The sequence below is a fragment of the Microtus ochrogaster genome (genome assembly GCF_000317375.1).
Source record: "Microtus ochrogaster isolate Prairie Vole_2 chromosome 14 unlocalized genomic scaffold, MicOch1.0 chr14_random_1, whole genome shotgun sequence".
Lineage (NCBI taxonomy): Eukaryota > Metazoa > Chordata > Mammalia > Rodentia > Cricetidae > Microtus > Microtus ochrogaster.
The window spans coordinates 30,409,503-30,426,553 of NW_004949096.1; the positions used below are offsets into that span (position 1 = coordinate 30,409,503).

Consider the following 17,051-nt stretch of genomic DNA (forward strand, 5'->3'; position numbering starts at 1 on the left):
AGAGAGAGAGAGAGAGACAGAGAGAGAGAGAGAGAGAGACAGAGAGAGAGAGAGAGACAGAGAGAGAGAGAGAGAGAGACAGAGAGAGAGAGAGAGACAGAGAGAGACAGAGAGAGAGAGACAGACAGACAGACAGACAGACAGAGAGAGAGAGATCAAACGATCAATGAAAAACAATTTTTTTAAAGAAAAATAAAATGGCAAATGGCCCAGCAATACCAAGACTAGGTATGGACTCCAGGGGAAGTAAAAACATATTTCTACATAAAAACCGATACATAATAGCATTATCCATAATAGTCAAAAATGTAGAGACATTCTAAAAATCTAACAACTGGTGATTAAACAAGATGGCATATATTCATACAGTGAAAAATTATTAGACAACAAAAAAGAATAAAGTATCGAGCCAGGTGTGGTGAGATACGCCCATCATTCTAGCACACGTGAGCTTAAGTAGGAGTATTGTAAGTCTGAGGCCAGCCTGGGCTACGTGACAAGACTCTACCTCCAAACAAAATGACTGCATGAGTAAACCTCAAAAATAGTCTGCTTGCACAGGAACTGGACTCAATACCTAATAACAAGGAAAGACACACACATTCAAACACACAGAGAGACATATGCACCCGTGTACACCACATGAAAGAAATTATCAAAGCCTACATGTACTATCATCCATTATAAAACATGTATCCAGAAAAAGAAAATCCCTAGGGATAGGAAGCAGACTGGCATGTACCTAGGACAGGGTTCAGGGAAGGGGAGTGGGGCTCAGGAGACCCACTAGGGGTCTGGGGAGTGGAACTGATTTCCTAAAGCTGTCCCGTCTTGATGCTTGCACAGCTCGTAGTACACCAAGGACTGCTAAACCACTTCCTTAAACATAGCTATGGGATACAAACTGTTTCAAAAAGAAGCATTATGCTACATGCAAGAAACCAAATTCATACTGCATAACAATTATGACACTATAGAAAAGGCAAATATAGAAAAAAAAAGGAGATATGTCGGAACCACAGTTGCCATAAGCTGGAGAAGGAGGAAAAGGCAGACCTCACAGGAGCCCAGGAAACCACACAGTTGCTACATGTGTTCATCTGTCAGAATTCTGTCAGTATATACCTGAAAAGGGCACAAACCTTATTCTAAATAAATATATATCTTCCCCCCACTTGCCCCCCCCAAAAAAAACGGATCTTTTTTTTTCCCCCAGACGAGGTTATACCGTGTTGCCCAGGATAACCTGAGCTGAAGAAGCCTCCTGCCTCAGCCTCCCAAGTAGCTTGTCCATTTTGAGCTAAAACATGACATTGTATTTACACTATCGAGCTGAAAACAACAAAACAGTATTTGGAAGCTTGAAAGCAAAACAACAGTCTCCTGGATCTGGAGAGATGGCTCAGTGGTTAAGAGCACTGCCTGCTCTTCCAGGGGACCTGGGTTCAATTCCCAGCACCCACATGGCAGCTCAAAACAGTCTGAAACTCCTGTTCCAGGGGATCAGACACCCTGACACACACATCCATGCAGGCAGGCAAAACACCAATGCACACAAACGGTAAAAATAAACTAATTAGTTAAAAAAGAAAACATCCTCCTTGTAAAAGATAAACTAATAAAAGTCAACATAAAATTTAAGTCATCTATCTTAATCTTATCTATCTTAATTAATTAAGTCCATTAATCTAAGGGGGAAACTAGAGACAAGTCCTAAGCAGCTCCCAAACCCAGCCACCTAGTTAACCTAAACAGATCACACCCTCTGTGTGATCTTAGCAATGTTTTTTATTTACTCTGTCTATTCCTCCCCCCCTCCCTTTCTCTCTTCCTCTCTCTCCCTGTGTGTGTGGTAATGGATATGCCATGGTATGTGTATGGAATCAGATGGTAACTTTCTCTGTGTCCATCGGTACACTGGTCCCACCTTTATAGGGTTCAAACTCAGGTCCTTGGACCTTTGAGGCAGGAGTTTGATCCGCTGAGTCATCTCACCAGCCTGCCTAGACCTTTTTTATAAAGGGGAAAGAAACAGAGAGTTTAGCCTATTTGGGTGATATGGGATTCCCCTCTGTATGCTGTGAATACCATTGGTTAATAAAGAAACTGTCTTAGTGATAGGGTAGAATAGGGCTAGATGGGGAAAACTAAACCAAAAGCTGGGAGAAAGGAGAAGCCATGGAGCCACCCCCAAAGACAGACATGTCAGAACCTTGCCGGCAGGCCACAAGCCTCATGGTAAAATATAAAATAATGGAAATGGGTTACAAATTTAAGGTCAATTTTGTTATACTGTGTATATATATTTCTGCTCTTGATTAAGGCATTAACATTGTGCAGTTCATTTAAAAATGTAATGTGTAATTAAGAAATATAGGTTAATAGATAATCATCTATAATAGTCAAGCTTGTAGTCGTGTTAGGTTTTCTGAATATATAAAGATACATTTATTTTCTGAATATATAAAGATAGGTATTCTTCAAATCTTTCAGAGATCTTTAGAATATGGCATTTAAAATGTTCTAAGAAGTTAGGACTTTTCATGACATGAGACACATCTGCTCCTGGCAGCACCAATTACTTCAAAAGGAAGATGGGCATCGAAGAGGCTCCTTATGGAGTTTTCTAGCCATTTGGGCAAGAAACTGCTCTTTCCTGGACTGCTTGATGTTATGCTGTGTGAACTGAACATGTAGGACCCACAGAGAAAGGACTGCTGAACTTGCCTAAAGGTGGCGGTCCTTAGGGGTTCCTGCTACATGAGTCCGCCAGACATTCTGCAGGACACAGAAGAAAGTGATGGACAAACTGCCAATATAGGCAGAACTGTCTTTGAAATTCCTTGCTTCGTGGAAAAGTCTGGGATACTATGGGCCTGTAGGCTGAAGATGGATACTCCAAATATACAAAAGAACTTTGAATGACTGTCCAGGCAGTGAGATGTCTCTGCCAATTCTAGAGTTCTAGAAATAGCTTACAATGCACTTCCTATTTTCTTAGGTAATATTATATCCTTCTGGAGTCTTTGGTGGAGTTGAAGAATTGATAGTTATAGTTTTCCTTAGTTATGTAAATATTGTAACTATCATTCTTGCTTGATAACTGTTTCATTATATATAATTTTACTATGTTAAATTTAAAACCTTCCTTTTTATTTAGATAGAAAAGGGGAGGTGATGTGGGATTCCCCTCTGTATGCTGTGAATGCCATTGGTTAAAAAGAAACTGTCTTAGGCCTGTGGTAGGATAGAGTAGATCTAGGTGGGAAAAACTAAACTGAATGCTGGAAGAAAGGAGGCAGAGAGAAGCCATGTAGCCCCACTGGAGTTTTACCCAGTAAGCCATAGCCATGTGGCGATACACAGATTACTAGAAATGGGTTAAATTAAGATGTAAGAGTTACCAATAAGAAGCTAGAGCTAATGGGCCAAGCAGTGATTTAATTAATACAGTTTCTGTGTGATTATTTTGAGAGTCTGGGCAGCCAGGAAAACAAACAAGCAGCCTTCATACAATTAGGGGGGGAAAAAGCACAAACATATTACATCATACCTGATTAATCTATTAGAATAAGAGTTGTTTTTTTTTTTTTTTTGGTTTTTCGAGACCACTGCTATGGAAAGGGACCACTTCTGAAAGCATTACACACCCTGCAAGACATCCCTCAAAGCCAGATGAATTCCAAATAACTTTCTAATGTGTTTGTCCAACACCTTTGATCCTAAATACCATCGCGTACAGGAGCAGAGGCGAGTAGTCATTAATCCAACCCAACCAATGCAGATTCTGCCTTCACTGAAAAAGAGCTCTTAGGATTCTTGACTAACAAGAAACAATCCCCCAAAATGTAAGCTCTGTTGTACAGTAGATAAAATGTTACTTTGTGTTGTGCAAAACTACAATCAGATTACAGACAGGGGAAGCACCACACTCTTCCTCCGACATAACCCACCCCCCGCCCGCCTTGAAGAATAAAGGCAGCTATACAGAATAGCCTTTGGTGAGAAGAGAGAAGCACTTACTGGACTGTGAACAATCTCCTGTGAACTACAGAATGTTCTGGCACCAAAAGAGGCCAGTGGACCTTCAGTTTGAGCCTTCTTTTTTGTAGGTGAAGAATCACATTGAGTCTTGGAGGTCGGGTTGCCTGCCCAGGCTCTCAAAACACTCCAGAGACACACATTTAAGACAGATCTCAAGTTTTCGCCATGGCCTATTGAACTCCCTGCTGATTTCAGCAGAAAGCCATGAGAACAACTGTGAACGCATGCAGACCTGAGTTCAAATTCAACAGCAGACACAGGGTCATGTTGAGAAATAGAAAAGTCAGTAGGAAATTCTCCACTTAACACCGAATCCAGTCAAAGCCAAAAGTTTTCAAAAGTTTTTAGATTGAACCTTGGTTTGGGACAGATTTCTATTCTTACCGTCTCGAGTTCCAGTTAACTAAAATATGCAAGACTTTGTTTAATAATGAACTTTAAGGGCATCTATCACCATATGCCATGTCCTGCCTTTTCGTATACTAACCTACATTAGGGAGTTGCAGGGTGGGGAGTGGGGGTCACACTACAGCAAGTGTGCAGATGCTAAAGGGCATCTTTGGGGAGTTGGTTCTTTCCTGTCATGTTACTTCCAGGGATAAAACTGAGACCACCAGGTTTGGAGGCAAACACCTTTACCCACTGGGCCATCTTGCCAGACTTACTGTTTTTCAACTCCAGCAAAAGAAGCACAACCACACACAGAGAACCTTGACACAGGCAAAAGCCGTCCTAAGCCATGTCTGAAATTAGAGATGGCGACGAGGTTGCATCGTCTGCTGTGTATGAGGCTAGCAGAAACAAGACCTTAGGTTTGATCTCCAGCACCAAATAAACGAGAGAGGTTATATTAAATGAGTGGCTGAAAGTCCAAAAACAAAGAGAATGAGAAGGAGTGAGCAGAAAAACCAACACAAGAAAAACGGAACAAAGTAACTGAGGTACCCACAATACAGCGCAGAGGGGAATTGCTGACCTAGCTTGCACAAAACCCTTGCCTGGACCTCAGCACAAGGGGTTTGGGGATGAGAATCTGAAAAATGGAAAGTAGTTTTCCTACTTCTCTGGCCATGCTCTTTCAACCAGAAAGGAAACGTATCTAATGTAAGATATATTATTGATAAAAAATAGTCCATAATATTTTATAATGACATGTTGGGATGTCTAATTTGCAGTAAGACAGTATATCATTGTATCTGTCTCAAAAATAATCAGACTGTCAAGTATTGCCAATATTAAAATTAGAATATGAGTAATGTCTTCTTTACCATAGAAATTATTAGAAAACAGTTCGTAGATGTGATTTCTGTAATACGGCTATTCATTTACACAAGCTTGTCTAAATCACCCCATATATATTAAGAAGTCAGCAGGAGCCAAAGAGATGGTTCAGCAGTTAAGAGTACTTGCTGTCTTGCAGAGGATGTGGGTTCGGTTGCCAGCACCTACATGGTGGTTCACAACCATCAATGACTCCAGTTCCACGGGATCCACTGCTCTCTTCTGGCCGCCAGAGGCACCAGGCACACATGTAGTACAGATATATAGATCCAGACAAAACACTTGTACACACTAAGAGATACGCAAAGAGAAGGTTGGTTTTCCAGGGCATCTCCCTGTTATAAAATCTGGCACTGCCATAGTTCTGCAGTTACACCAAGTAAACTATCTTTTTCCAATACATAGACTCTGAAGCCTAACACAACTTGGAGTATCTCTCAGCAACCAAGCTCCTTTCGAAGAATAACTTCTGAGCAGCATCCCAAAGAACTAGTGGGCTGTCCTTCCACACAGACTGTGTACCATGAACCGGCAGGCTCACTGCTCCATAAAACACTCTAGGCATCTTTGCCAGCCCACTGAGTCCTTCTGACCTACAGAACCCCAATCCATATTAACTTTAGGGGTCTGAATATCTCTTGAGACAAAAATCTGAAATAAAGCAGGCTGGGTGGGTGCTTCCACCTGCTAAATTATCTCTGGAAACGCACGAGTTCTTCGGTGAACTGATTAACTGTGCTCTCTAGTATGGTGATCAATGTTCCTATCTGTCTGGCTCACGTCTAAGAAAATATGAGTGTTAATGGCACCTGCCTAGAGCACTGGAAACTCGGGGAATGCTGAAGGTAGCTCCCCCTCCTTCACAGCGAGGAAGGAGCCCAGATTAGAAGCCTGTAAGTTAGATCAGGTGCCAGGGGGCGGGGGCTCTACACTAGCCTGGTGACAACAGACAATTTTATGACGATGAAGCACCAAACTGTGTGAGTTTTTGAGTGTTTTGACTTACTCCTACTACAAGTTCAATAGAAGTAGCCAGACATTTTTGTGTGCCCTGGGGCATGCTGTTTTGATATACCACTAGCACTTTTTTCAAGTCTTGGGCTTAAGGGCCTTTGCTAATTTTTTGGCTCCCATAATAGCACTTCTCAGCAAACTCCCTTAATCTTTCCAACAAAGGAGTGCTCCTACTGTCAGCTACCCCCCCATCCATCGGACTTTAGGCCATCCCTTCTTTTCCCAGAGAAAAACAACCTATTAGCATTGGCAATCTGCCGAACACTGATTGCCCCAATGCCAGACACTCCTTTCTTGGAGGTTCCCATCTCCAAAGCTGTGGCCTGGCACTGTGTTCAGGACTAAAAGTGTACCCTGGGTAGGGCTGGCAACTTCAGAGTTGGCAGGGAGGGGTGCCCTGGGGAACCTAGGGAAGCATGCCCTGGTGATCTACAGAAGCTATTTTTGGTGGGCAGGGGTTTAGGGACAGAGATGCTCAAATGTGGCGTTTTAGGGCTTTGTCCGTCACATTCTTCACTGCCTCTGAACAACCGAGGGGCAGCCGAGTCCATCAGCAGTTTCCTAAACATCAGCTAGAGGATGGAATTTGATCAGTACACTGACGCCCAGGAGAAGAGACTTCTTGGGAATAAAACCCATAGGTAGTTGCTACAACTGCAGCATTAAGATTGAAACGCGCCGCCGTCATTTTGTGAGGAATCTTAATTCGTGTTACACAGTCTCCGAATTAGACATCATTCACCACCAGCCTCATGCATTTATTTTTAGTTTGGACTGATTCCTCTCAGCCTGTCAAACATGATTGAAATTGTGCTGACAGTAATTCTCTCTCAGCAAGTATATTTCTGTTGTTTGACTCAACTATACCGGAGTAAGTGAGATAAACACAGTAAAAGAAAAGCTAAAGACTTAACATCCTCATCTTTTCTATCTGAAGCGGTTTCTTAACTCGGCCTGGAATGCCCTCTATCCATTTCCGAGACCCATTTTCTGCTTTGGCAATCTTTCATAACCTAGATCAAACTTCACCTCCACTGGGAACTATTTACTAACTTGGGAGTCCCTCGCCCTCTCCTAAGTCCCCTCCCCCATTTATACTGTCAAAGTGTACCGTCCTTAGACCCCAATCCGTGGTGCTTAGAAACTGTAAATTCTTAAACGACACTTAAAGGTGCTCACTATTTCTTTCTCCCTACGCTCTAAGTAGTGGAGAATGTGTGCTTGGAAAACAATGCAGAAATACACAATGATAAAGGCCTGGAGAGATGGCTCAGTGGTTAACAGCACTGGCTGCTCTTCCAAAGAACCTGGGTTCGAGTCCCAGCATCTACATGATGACTCATAATTGTCTATAACTCCACTTCCAGGGAATCTGACGCCCCCTTCTGGCCTCCACGGGCACTGCACGCACATAGTGCACATGCACATGAGTAAAACATCTATATGAAATAAATATGTAATGATCGAATCATTATTAAGCAAGATGAAGACCATGAAACTGATAAACGCAACATCAAAATGGTAGGATGAACAAAATCCTTAGAATCCTGCCAACCTGCGGGTGGGTCTGCATATGTGTAAACAAAGTAAGAGAGAAAGACCATTCCAAGAATAAAAACTAGATACCTGAGATTCAGTCTTTGTTTCTTCTCTCTTACTTCCTACATCCAATAAACAAGAGTTGCTCATCCTGCCCGCGAGGCCTCTATAATCAGGCAGGGACTCTCAAACCTAGGCTGCATAAAAGCCACCTGGAAATCTTGGTCTAAAGGGCTTCAGAGGCGGAAAGATGGCTCAGTTGGCCAAGCACCTGCCTTGCGAGCACAAAGACCAGAGCTTAATCAGTAGAACCCCTCTGACCAAAGAAATGCCTAGCATGGTGGCACACACGTGTCATCTCAGAAAGAAGAGACAGCGGATCCAGGCCAGGGAGAGACTGTGCCTCAGGAATGGTGCATGGCGCCTGAAGAACACCAGAGGTTGTTCCCCTGGCCTCCACACGCATGTGCACCCCAACACATATGAGCATGCTTGCAGATACATATGTAAGGTTTTAGAGCTTGGTCTCCAGTTTCTGAATCACTGGAGCTGAGAGGGAGCCAAGAATTTACATTTCCAGTGAGTACCCAGCTGGGCACACGGTAATTCCGTGGTTCCGCAGCCATATTTTGAAAACCACTGGTTCCACCCATTCCGTACTTCACTCCGTCTTCCACATTTTTGACAGGACTCACAGTTTCTACAAAAGGAGTGGGAGCCCTGGGTTATAAAATAGGAAGATGCTCTGAATGATGCATGAGACAGCTAAATCTGTCCTGCTCTTGAATGGGTGCCCTTAGTAGGCACCAGTTTTCTGGTGCTTCGAAATGATCACGAATACTCAGAGTGAGTCTAGAAGCACTTCTAGAGTGGTCCGGAGCACTTCTCCATACAACTCGGCAGATGAGGTCACAGTCATGAAAGACGTCAGGGTGGGGGTGACAGCAACAATCACTGTCAAAGGGCTGCTTTCTGTAGGCAAGTGAATGAACTATTGTGCACAAACTCAACGGATGCCAAGCTTGGGCCCAATTCTTTTGCCTGTACGAGCATGGCACGGAAGGGTCTCCTTAGAGAATTCGGTTCACATGTTTGTACTTTGTCTTATATCCACAGGCAAAAGCCTAGAGACTTTCAACCTAAGAGTCTTCACCAAGGTCCTGTCTTTCCAACCTAGAACATTAAGAAAGTTGGAAAGATCATAGTCACCATCTGTAGAAATAAAGAAAAATCATTTCAGCTGGTGGAAGGCAAACGCACTGGTCTACACTGGTCAGAAGGCTGACATCAGGGAGGTTCAATCACGTAGCAGCCTTGGAACATCTGCTGATCTGAACATCTGAGACTGATCCCTGACATCGAGGGATCAGTCTCAGAAAAACTGGAGTTCAGGAGATTTGGTAAGATGGCTGAGTCAGCAAAAGGCTCGCAACGCATGCGCGAGGACCTGAGTTTGGATTGCTAGCACCCACATAAAGAGCTGGGCATGGCAGCGTGTGCCTGGGGAGGCAGAGAGATGATTCCCAGAGATCACTGTCCAATCGGTCTAGCTAATCTGGTGAGCTCCGCTGTGAAAAAATTGGAGAACAATTAAGGAATCTAAGTTCAATCTAAATGCGTGTGCATGTGCGCGTGCACACACACACACACACACACATGATTGGGGATGAGGTGTGGGACTGGAGAAGTGCTCTCAGATTCTGTTCTCCACAGCCCATCTTTGACCTTCCCTATATTTAAGGTAGTTGTATTGGTCCCCAATGCCCAGAGTCTTAAAGGAATAGAAGACCTGTTTCAATGCTAGAATGGATATATGATTGGGTATTTTGACTTTAGGGGGAACACTCACCCAACAACATGAGAATGAAAATGGCTTAGTACTCTTCAGATTTCTCTGCTGCATAAAAAAATCAAAATAAGCAAGCAAAAAACACACAAAGATGACCTGAGCTTGAAGGATCAAAGCCAGAAAACAAGAGGGACAATGACTACCAGGCCACCAAATGATCATGACCACCACTCTCTGAGCACCACAGATGAGAAAATCAATCCTCCCTAAATTCACCTGTGCTGTATGAGCCCTGGCCAGGCACACCTCAGGGAAGAGCGACCCACAGCGAGCTGCTCCGTGAAGTAGGGTCTGCTGGTTCAGACACTATGTTATAGACTAGGCTGCCCAGCAAAGACAAATTCACCTTGACATAGCCCTCACTAGAGGCAGCTGGGCAGCACGGTTCACTTGGAGGTCTACATCCTATTCTGTGTAGCGATGACCCTGGTGATAGGAATCAAAGAGATTTAAACAGCTATGTATGAGGGATGCTGCACTCAAACACTGATGCTGGCAGGCCGCTAAGGTTCCATGAAGCACTTCACCGGCACAATGTTCACTTGCTACGGTTCTTTCTACCTGCAGGGATGGGGTGGGGGACCCGAAGGACAAGAGAAAACCCAAAAGGTGCTTACTGATCGGGCTCCATGGGTTCAATAAAGGTCAAGTGCAAAGTTACCAGAGATGCCAAAGAACTCATAAATACCACACTTACACACTTGACCTTCTCAGGAAACTGGTTTGGGAGATAGATGTGTTATAGAGTTAGGAGATATTTATTGTTTGCAGGTACATGAAATTTGATGGCATCACCACTGCAATCATACAGCACAAATCAAAACAAATGGTGTTTGTTTGTTTGTTTGTTTGTTTGTTTATAACTGTGCAGGCCTCAAGCTAGGTGCTGTAATAGTTAGGTCCATGGCTTATAGTTTGCTCTTATTCCATCCTTTATAGCTTCCAAAGTAGAATTCTCTACAAAAAAAAAATCTTTTTGATCATTTTAGGATAGCAATTATGTTACCAGTAAAGTATTTCCAAAAATCAATGCCTTGCTTCTGATACTGTATTATGTATGTCAGACCTATGCATAAACCACTGCACATCTGTAACAGAAATGTCTGTTTGCCTGGTGTGGTGGCTTGCCTACAATCCCAGCACTTGGAAGGCAGAGGCAGGAGGATCTCTGGGAAGTCAAAGCCAGCCTGGTCGACATAGTGAATCCCAGGACAGCCATGGCTACATAATAGGGAGACTGACTCTATCTCAAAAAAACAGAAGTCTGTTTTTAAAGTGTGATGCTGATGATAGCACAGCTATGATAAATGAGTCTCTGGGTTATGATGCTAACTCAAAATTTCATGTTCTTTTATTTCACGGTTTGCTGGATTGCCTCATCTAGCACATTCATGCCAAGCGTTTAACAGAATTCCAATTCATACAAATACCCATAAGTGAAATCTGTTGCAGTGAACGTTTCTGGATCCCCCGAGAGCCGCTGACACCCCCAAACAGGAAGAATGAGGAGACAGTCAAGGATCCAGAATTTATCTTCTGTGCCAAAAAGATACGTTTTATACAATATCTAATTAGTTTTATACAATATTTAATACTGAAGTTAAGCAATACAAGTGCTTTTAGGATTCTGGGAGGCTAATTTTATAGTTATCTTAATTTCAAGAGCTAGAGACTAACTGACTTGCTATTGTAACAGAGATCCTGAGACAGCATAATTACCTGCTAAGTAATTTTTTTAACAAAAATCAATATTCATGAAAATACAACAGATTTGTGTTTTTCTCTGTGAATAAAATTATCTAATTTTCTACTAATATTCATTCCGCATTAATGAAAGCAAGGACTCTACTTACAAAATGGGAAGCAGGAATTCTTAGAAAAGGCAACCAAAGTCCAAGAATAAGCATCCTCCTGAGGATAGGACAGAGGAAGAGAAATGGACTTTACGGGGGTGGGGGTGTCAAAGAACAACTTGTAGAAATTTTTTCTCTTCCTCTACCATGGGGGCTTCTAGGGTCAAACTCAGGTCATCAGCCTTGACAGCAAGCACCTTTACCTGCTGGGCATCTCATCAGCCCAAGTTCTTCAATTTGAAAGAAAAGCTCTAATAAAAAATTATACTACCCCAGGACGGAATTTCACAACTTCATTGAGATTAATTAGAAATCATTTTAAGGTGACTTATGATTCAATATGACTTATTTTCCTTTTTTTTAAAGTAAGAATTTCCCAATTCTATTTTGTGTTTAATGTGTTCCTCATTTATTTGCAATATTTTTCATTAATTTTCTTTTTGCTATGAAATAAGCATTAATATTTGCACTGTAAAGATAAGAAAATTAAGGTAGAAAAACAGGAAGCAATTTAGGGAGTCGGAATAGAGAGTAAATAAGAAAGCCATTGGCTTAAATACAGTAAGGTCACCTACTAACAATAAGTAAATTTCTTTGACCTTTGGGACTGTCTTTGCACCTATAACAGAAACAATACTGCCTACCTCTTTCCTGTAAGGCACAAACAAAGTGTCTAACAGAATGCTTAGCATGTAATCAGCCATTCGGCACAGGGCTCACCCACCAATCCACCATCCCATTTTCCTCATTTAGTACAATGGATATATAATCAATCCATAATGTCATTGTGAGGGAAATGAGCTACAATGAATGCAGAGATCCCTGGCAAGCCCAGGACTCCACGCTTGCTCCCTCCCTCTAGGTCTCCAAATATTGGTCCCTCTGTAGAACTGCCTCTGCACACACAGCTTATTTATAACACTAACTGAAAAATCTGCTTAACCTGGCTGCTTAATCTGTAATTTCAGTGTGCCCCAAATAAAATCTAACTCGTTTCTAAGGTGGTTTTATCTTTGAGTTATCGCCCCCCCAAAATATTTTAATTTGTCCAATAGATACTGCTACTAAAATGTCTGCACTGTGTCCTAAATAACACATAAACTATTAAAAGTGCATTGTTTAGGACAAAACATATCTAGACACTTAAATTATTCCATTCAGGTTGACTTCAAAGATACTAATTAGTCTTTTCATTTTTTTTTCTATATGCTTCCAAATAACAAGTCAGGTAGAAAATGTGGCAAATGAATACAGATTTGCATAGATAAAAACAAAAGAGTCAAAAATGTGGATCAGATCCGAACGTACAGGCAATGACCTTCAAAACTGGCTACTAACAACATTCTTCACAGGGGAGCAATTACACAAAATCCTCCTATGTATACTGTCGCTCCTCCTGGTCTACAGATACATTTCCATATCAGAAAGGATGAAAGTGTAGGCCTGCGACTGGGAGAACCGTCTTTGCAAAGATAGAAGCCGTTCTGGTTACCTTAATAATCACACCCCGAAGGCCAGCTCCTAGAACTGCATTATGAAGTGCCGCTAAGCCAATACGTTGGCAGAACAGCTGCAAAACTGGAATTGACCAAACACGGCTTTCATGACACCAAACCACTGGTATATTTCTAATTCTGAGTTGCCTTCCATGGTCTCTGGCTGTTTTAAAAGCAATAAAAATATTTTTAAAATAGACACCATATCTAAATGACAGTATAACACTTCAAGAAAAAAAAAAGGGGAGTCCAAATCATCACCAAAAGATTTCAAATATACAGTACTGCCATTCTTAAAGTACTGAAAATAACACTTAGCTAAATAAGGAACCCACACCCTTTCCATGTTAAAACTATACAGAGTTGTTTAACAAGTAAACACATGTGGACACACACACACACATACACACACACACATACACACAAAAAAAAATATAAAACAAGAAAGTTGCTAAGAAAAGTTCAATCTCCAAATGCTTTGTTTAAAAGCAGTATATAAAAAAAATTAGAATCCTGTAGATAATTTTCTTTTTTTTTTCAAACCTTTTCCCATATGGATAAAAACAAAGCAAAACACTACGTAACTAGTGGTGTAAAAAAGACAAATACACTACAAGTCCTGTGTTTTACAGCCCACACCAGCATCCCCATGTGCAAGGATTAACACAGCTAGACCATGGATGGGGCCATGACTAAGTTTTATAACATTAAATTACTAAATAAGAGTAACAAAAAAGAAACACAAAAAGTGGAATATAGTAAACATTACTCCAGTAAGTCCAGTTGAACGTTAAGATATTTGTTCTCTTTGACAATAAGAACCATCCACAACTACAATATTAATCCCCCTCACCAGCTCTGAGGACAAGGGATAACCACGCGTACCCTTTCCTGATAGCCAAAATCAGGAGGTTATACGCATTTTCAGACGAGTCATGTTTCCTTTGCGCTCTACACCTTGGCAAAAGTTAATGACCTACTGGAGGAATTTTATGTCACTATAGTCCACAAAAGTATTCTTAGGATCTATGAAGTCTAAACCTCACACTGCCCTCGGCAGGCTATTGTACACATTTGTTAAATTTTTAAACGAAAGGCTAAAGACTTTTAAAGCTCTTGACAATGTACTCAAACTGTGAAGGTGTCGATTCCATGTTTTCTCCTCTTCCATTAAAACAAAACAGGGAGAAAACTGTACATAGAAACAATGACACCATAGAAACAAAAAGTAGCACACCATGGAGCTGGAAAATATACATACCCTCTCCATCATAGCCAATTACAAAAATCCTTTCACTTAATGGCTAGCATCTTTATGGGCGCTTAATCTGTATTAAGTAGCCTTCAAAAGGTAGTCTGTGCTCTGTTTCTACTCTCCTGGACCTTTGGCAGCAATCAGCACTTAAGCTCAGGGCTTGGGGGGGGGAAGGGGGCTGAACTGGGCACAGTCAGCATCAAGAAGCAGCTCTCAAACACGGGAGCGTCTTTCTCACACGTCTCTGGTCTCTGTTTTATGCTATTGAGCATTGTCAGCAAGATGGATGGATGGATGGATGGATGGATGGATGGATGGATGGATGGATGGATGGATGGATGGATGGATGGGGAACATCCTGGGGGCAGGGTCTAGGCAGGCGGGTTTTTTTTTTTTAATCACTTCTGAGTCTAGAAGCTTCCTCCGGGTTCTTGCGGGAAAGGAAAGGGATCAGGTGAGATCCTCCAGGGTCCAACTTAATTTGCTTCTCACAAAGAGCAATTTCTGCCAGTGAGCGCAGGCTTGGTTCTCTGATAGAAGAATCAAACACGAGAGCATTGTCGGCGCTTTCAATCTCTGACTTTATAAAGGAAAGACTGCATTCCTGGGGAAAACACTACATGACTCCTGACGCACCACACACCAGTAGTGAAGGGACTCAAGCCAGGGGTTGTAAAAAACCCTTTCAAAACGCCAGGTTCTGAACGAAACGCTGTGCGGCTTTGTTGCATTGTTGGCTTTTCCGTAAGTCTCTGATTCTTTCCAGCCACTGCCAACCTCCAAATTGCTGGGACTTGTTGCTAAATCTTTGCCTCACGCCCCCCACCCCCAGAAATAACCAGTACGTTGAGATTTGGGGATCAAAAGGCGAGGAAGGGAGCTAAACCCTCAAAGCACAGAGGGCTGGGCGCCTTCAATAGGCCACTCTGCATGGGCTGCGCGTTCCGTCTGACTCACAAACGCTTGAGAGAAATTATGACATAAACCTTTATCCTTCCAACCAGGGAAATAAAGGCTGGCTGGAGGGCCTGGTGGGGCTCAAGGGATCTCAGCCCGCGTCCCGACGGGGCGACCCGGGTAGACGTCGCCCGCCCTGCCCGCCTAGCTCCGGACGCCAGCCCAAGGTGCTACCTATCCACCGGCTGGAGGAGCAAAGACCCGGGGTCCTCCAGCCCGGAGGGCGCAGAGCAGAGGTGTTGCGGGTGCGGGACGCGACTCACCCCGCAGGGGCGCACGGCGCGCGGTACCAGCCCTCGGCTGAGCTCGGGCAGGGATGCCGCGCGCCGGGCGGTGCGGCTGCGGGGCGGACAAAGCGCCGCGCCGGGGCTAGAGCTGGGGCGACCCCGGGCGGCGGCCCCCCGCCAACTTGGCCGAGTGTAGGGAGCGGGATCCCGCGAGCGGGCGGGCGGCGCGGCGCTGACCTGGATGGTGCAGGTGTACTCGCTGTCGTCCAGCAGCCGCACTGTGCAGCTGTACTCGCGCTCCAGACTCCTGCTGCTGCCGCTCATCAACCTGCTCAGCATCTTCCCGCCCGCTCGCCCGTCCCCGGGAGCGACGCGGCGGCGCTGCGGACTCGGGACCCGTCGTCCTTCAGCGCGGCAGCTCCGCGCCGGGCCCTGGCACCTGTACCATCACCCTGGCCGGTTCGCCGCCGCTGCCTCCTCCGGCCCCACTCCTCTTCCTTCTCCAGAGCCACCACCGCCTCCCCCCAAGACCCAAGCAAGCTGGGTTCTCTCCCGGGCGCCCCACTGCCGGTGCCCAGATCATGGGGCGGGGCCTAGATAGGGGGCCAATGGAGGTCAGCGCGGCGGAACCGATTGGCAAGAGAAAGAGCCAATCAGAATAGGGAGTAGGGATGATGAGCGGACTGAGGAAGCAATCATCACAAAACAGCAGTACCAAGCCCAGTCGGGCCAGCCCTCTAGCGTCCCAAGCCTTCGCTCGCACCCTTCGCGGGCGGTGGTTGGTATGAATGCTGTTTGTCCTCCGCCGGGCCATGTGTGGACACTTGACAAGATCGGTGTCTGCTACCTAGAATAGCATTTGAGCTGTTCCAGGAGTCAAGTCCTGCGCTCTGCAACGCGCGGTTCCTGCCCTCTGAGAAACCAAGGCGAGGAGGCGACACCTGCAGATAACTGGCACCCACGTCTCCAGACCTGGCGGCTGCCCCCACCTGTGCGCTGCCCCAAGTCTGCTCCAGGGGCCCCTGTTCTCGCGCACCCTTATTTTGATGAATGTCTGTTTTACAATAGCTGCTTATACTGCTGAGACCACAGAAGCTTGTAAGCGCCCGGGTTTAGCGCCTAGAAAGCCCTGCGCTCTAATCCCTTTTTATTTTCAGAAGACAAAAGGATCCTGAGGTGTGCTCCATAGCTGGGTAAGGAACAGGAAGTAATTAACCTTTCCTTGCACTTTTAGAAAGAATTGTTACATCTTCAGACTTCCTCAACGAAACACAATAGGTCAGGAACTGTACAGCACACAAAGGGAAAAATGCCTCTTTGTGCTCTCCACATCCACAGACTTAAAGTTCCTTTCCAGAACTTCACTAAGAGACATAATCACCCCCAAAGATTTATTAGTGATAGTAAGTGTGTGCGCATGCGTGGAATATGAACACTCAGGTGCCACACAAAAGTGTGGAGGTCAGAAAACAAGTTTGTGGGATCAGTTTTCTCCTTCCACCTTTCTGTGGTTTCCAGTGATTAAAGTCGCACCGC

The 17,051-nt window shown here is 44.1% G+C and overlaps 1 protein-coding gene across 5 annotated transcripts in view; it reads right to left on the reverse strand.

Annotated features, from left to right (window-relative positions):
• Frmd5 (FERM domain containing 5) overlaps positions 1-16,068 on the reverse strand; it is a 281,243-nt gene extending 265,175 nt beyond the window's left edge. For all 5 annotated transcript variants that reach the window (XM_026787798.1, XM_026787796.1, XM_005364351.3 and 2 more), the window contains exon 1: positions 15,753-16,068. In XM_026787798.1, the coding sequence (XP_026643599.1) occupies positions 15,753-15,854 (102 nt within the window). In that variant the 5' untranslated portion in view covers positions 15,855-16,068. The remainder of the gene's footprint in view (positions 1-15,752) is intronic.
• Between the last annotated feature and the right edge of the window lie 983 nt (positions 16,069-17,051).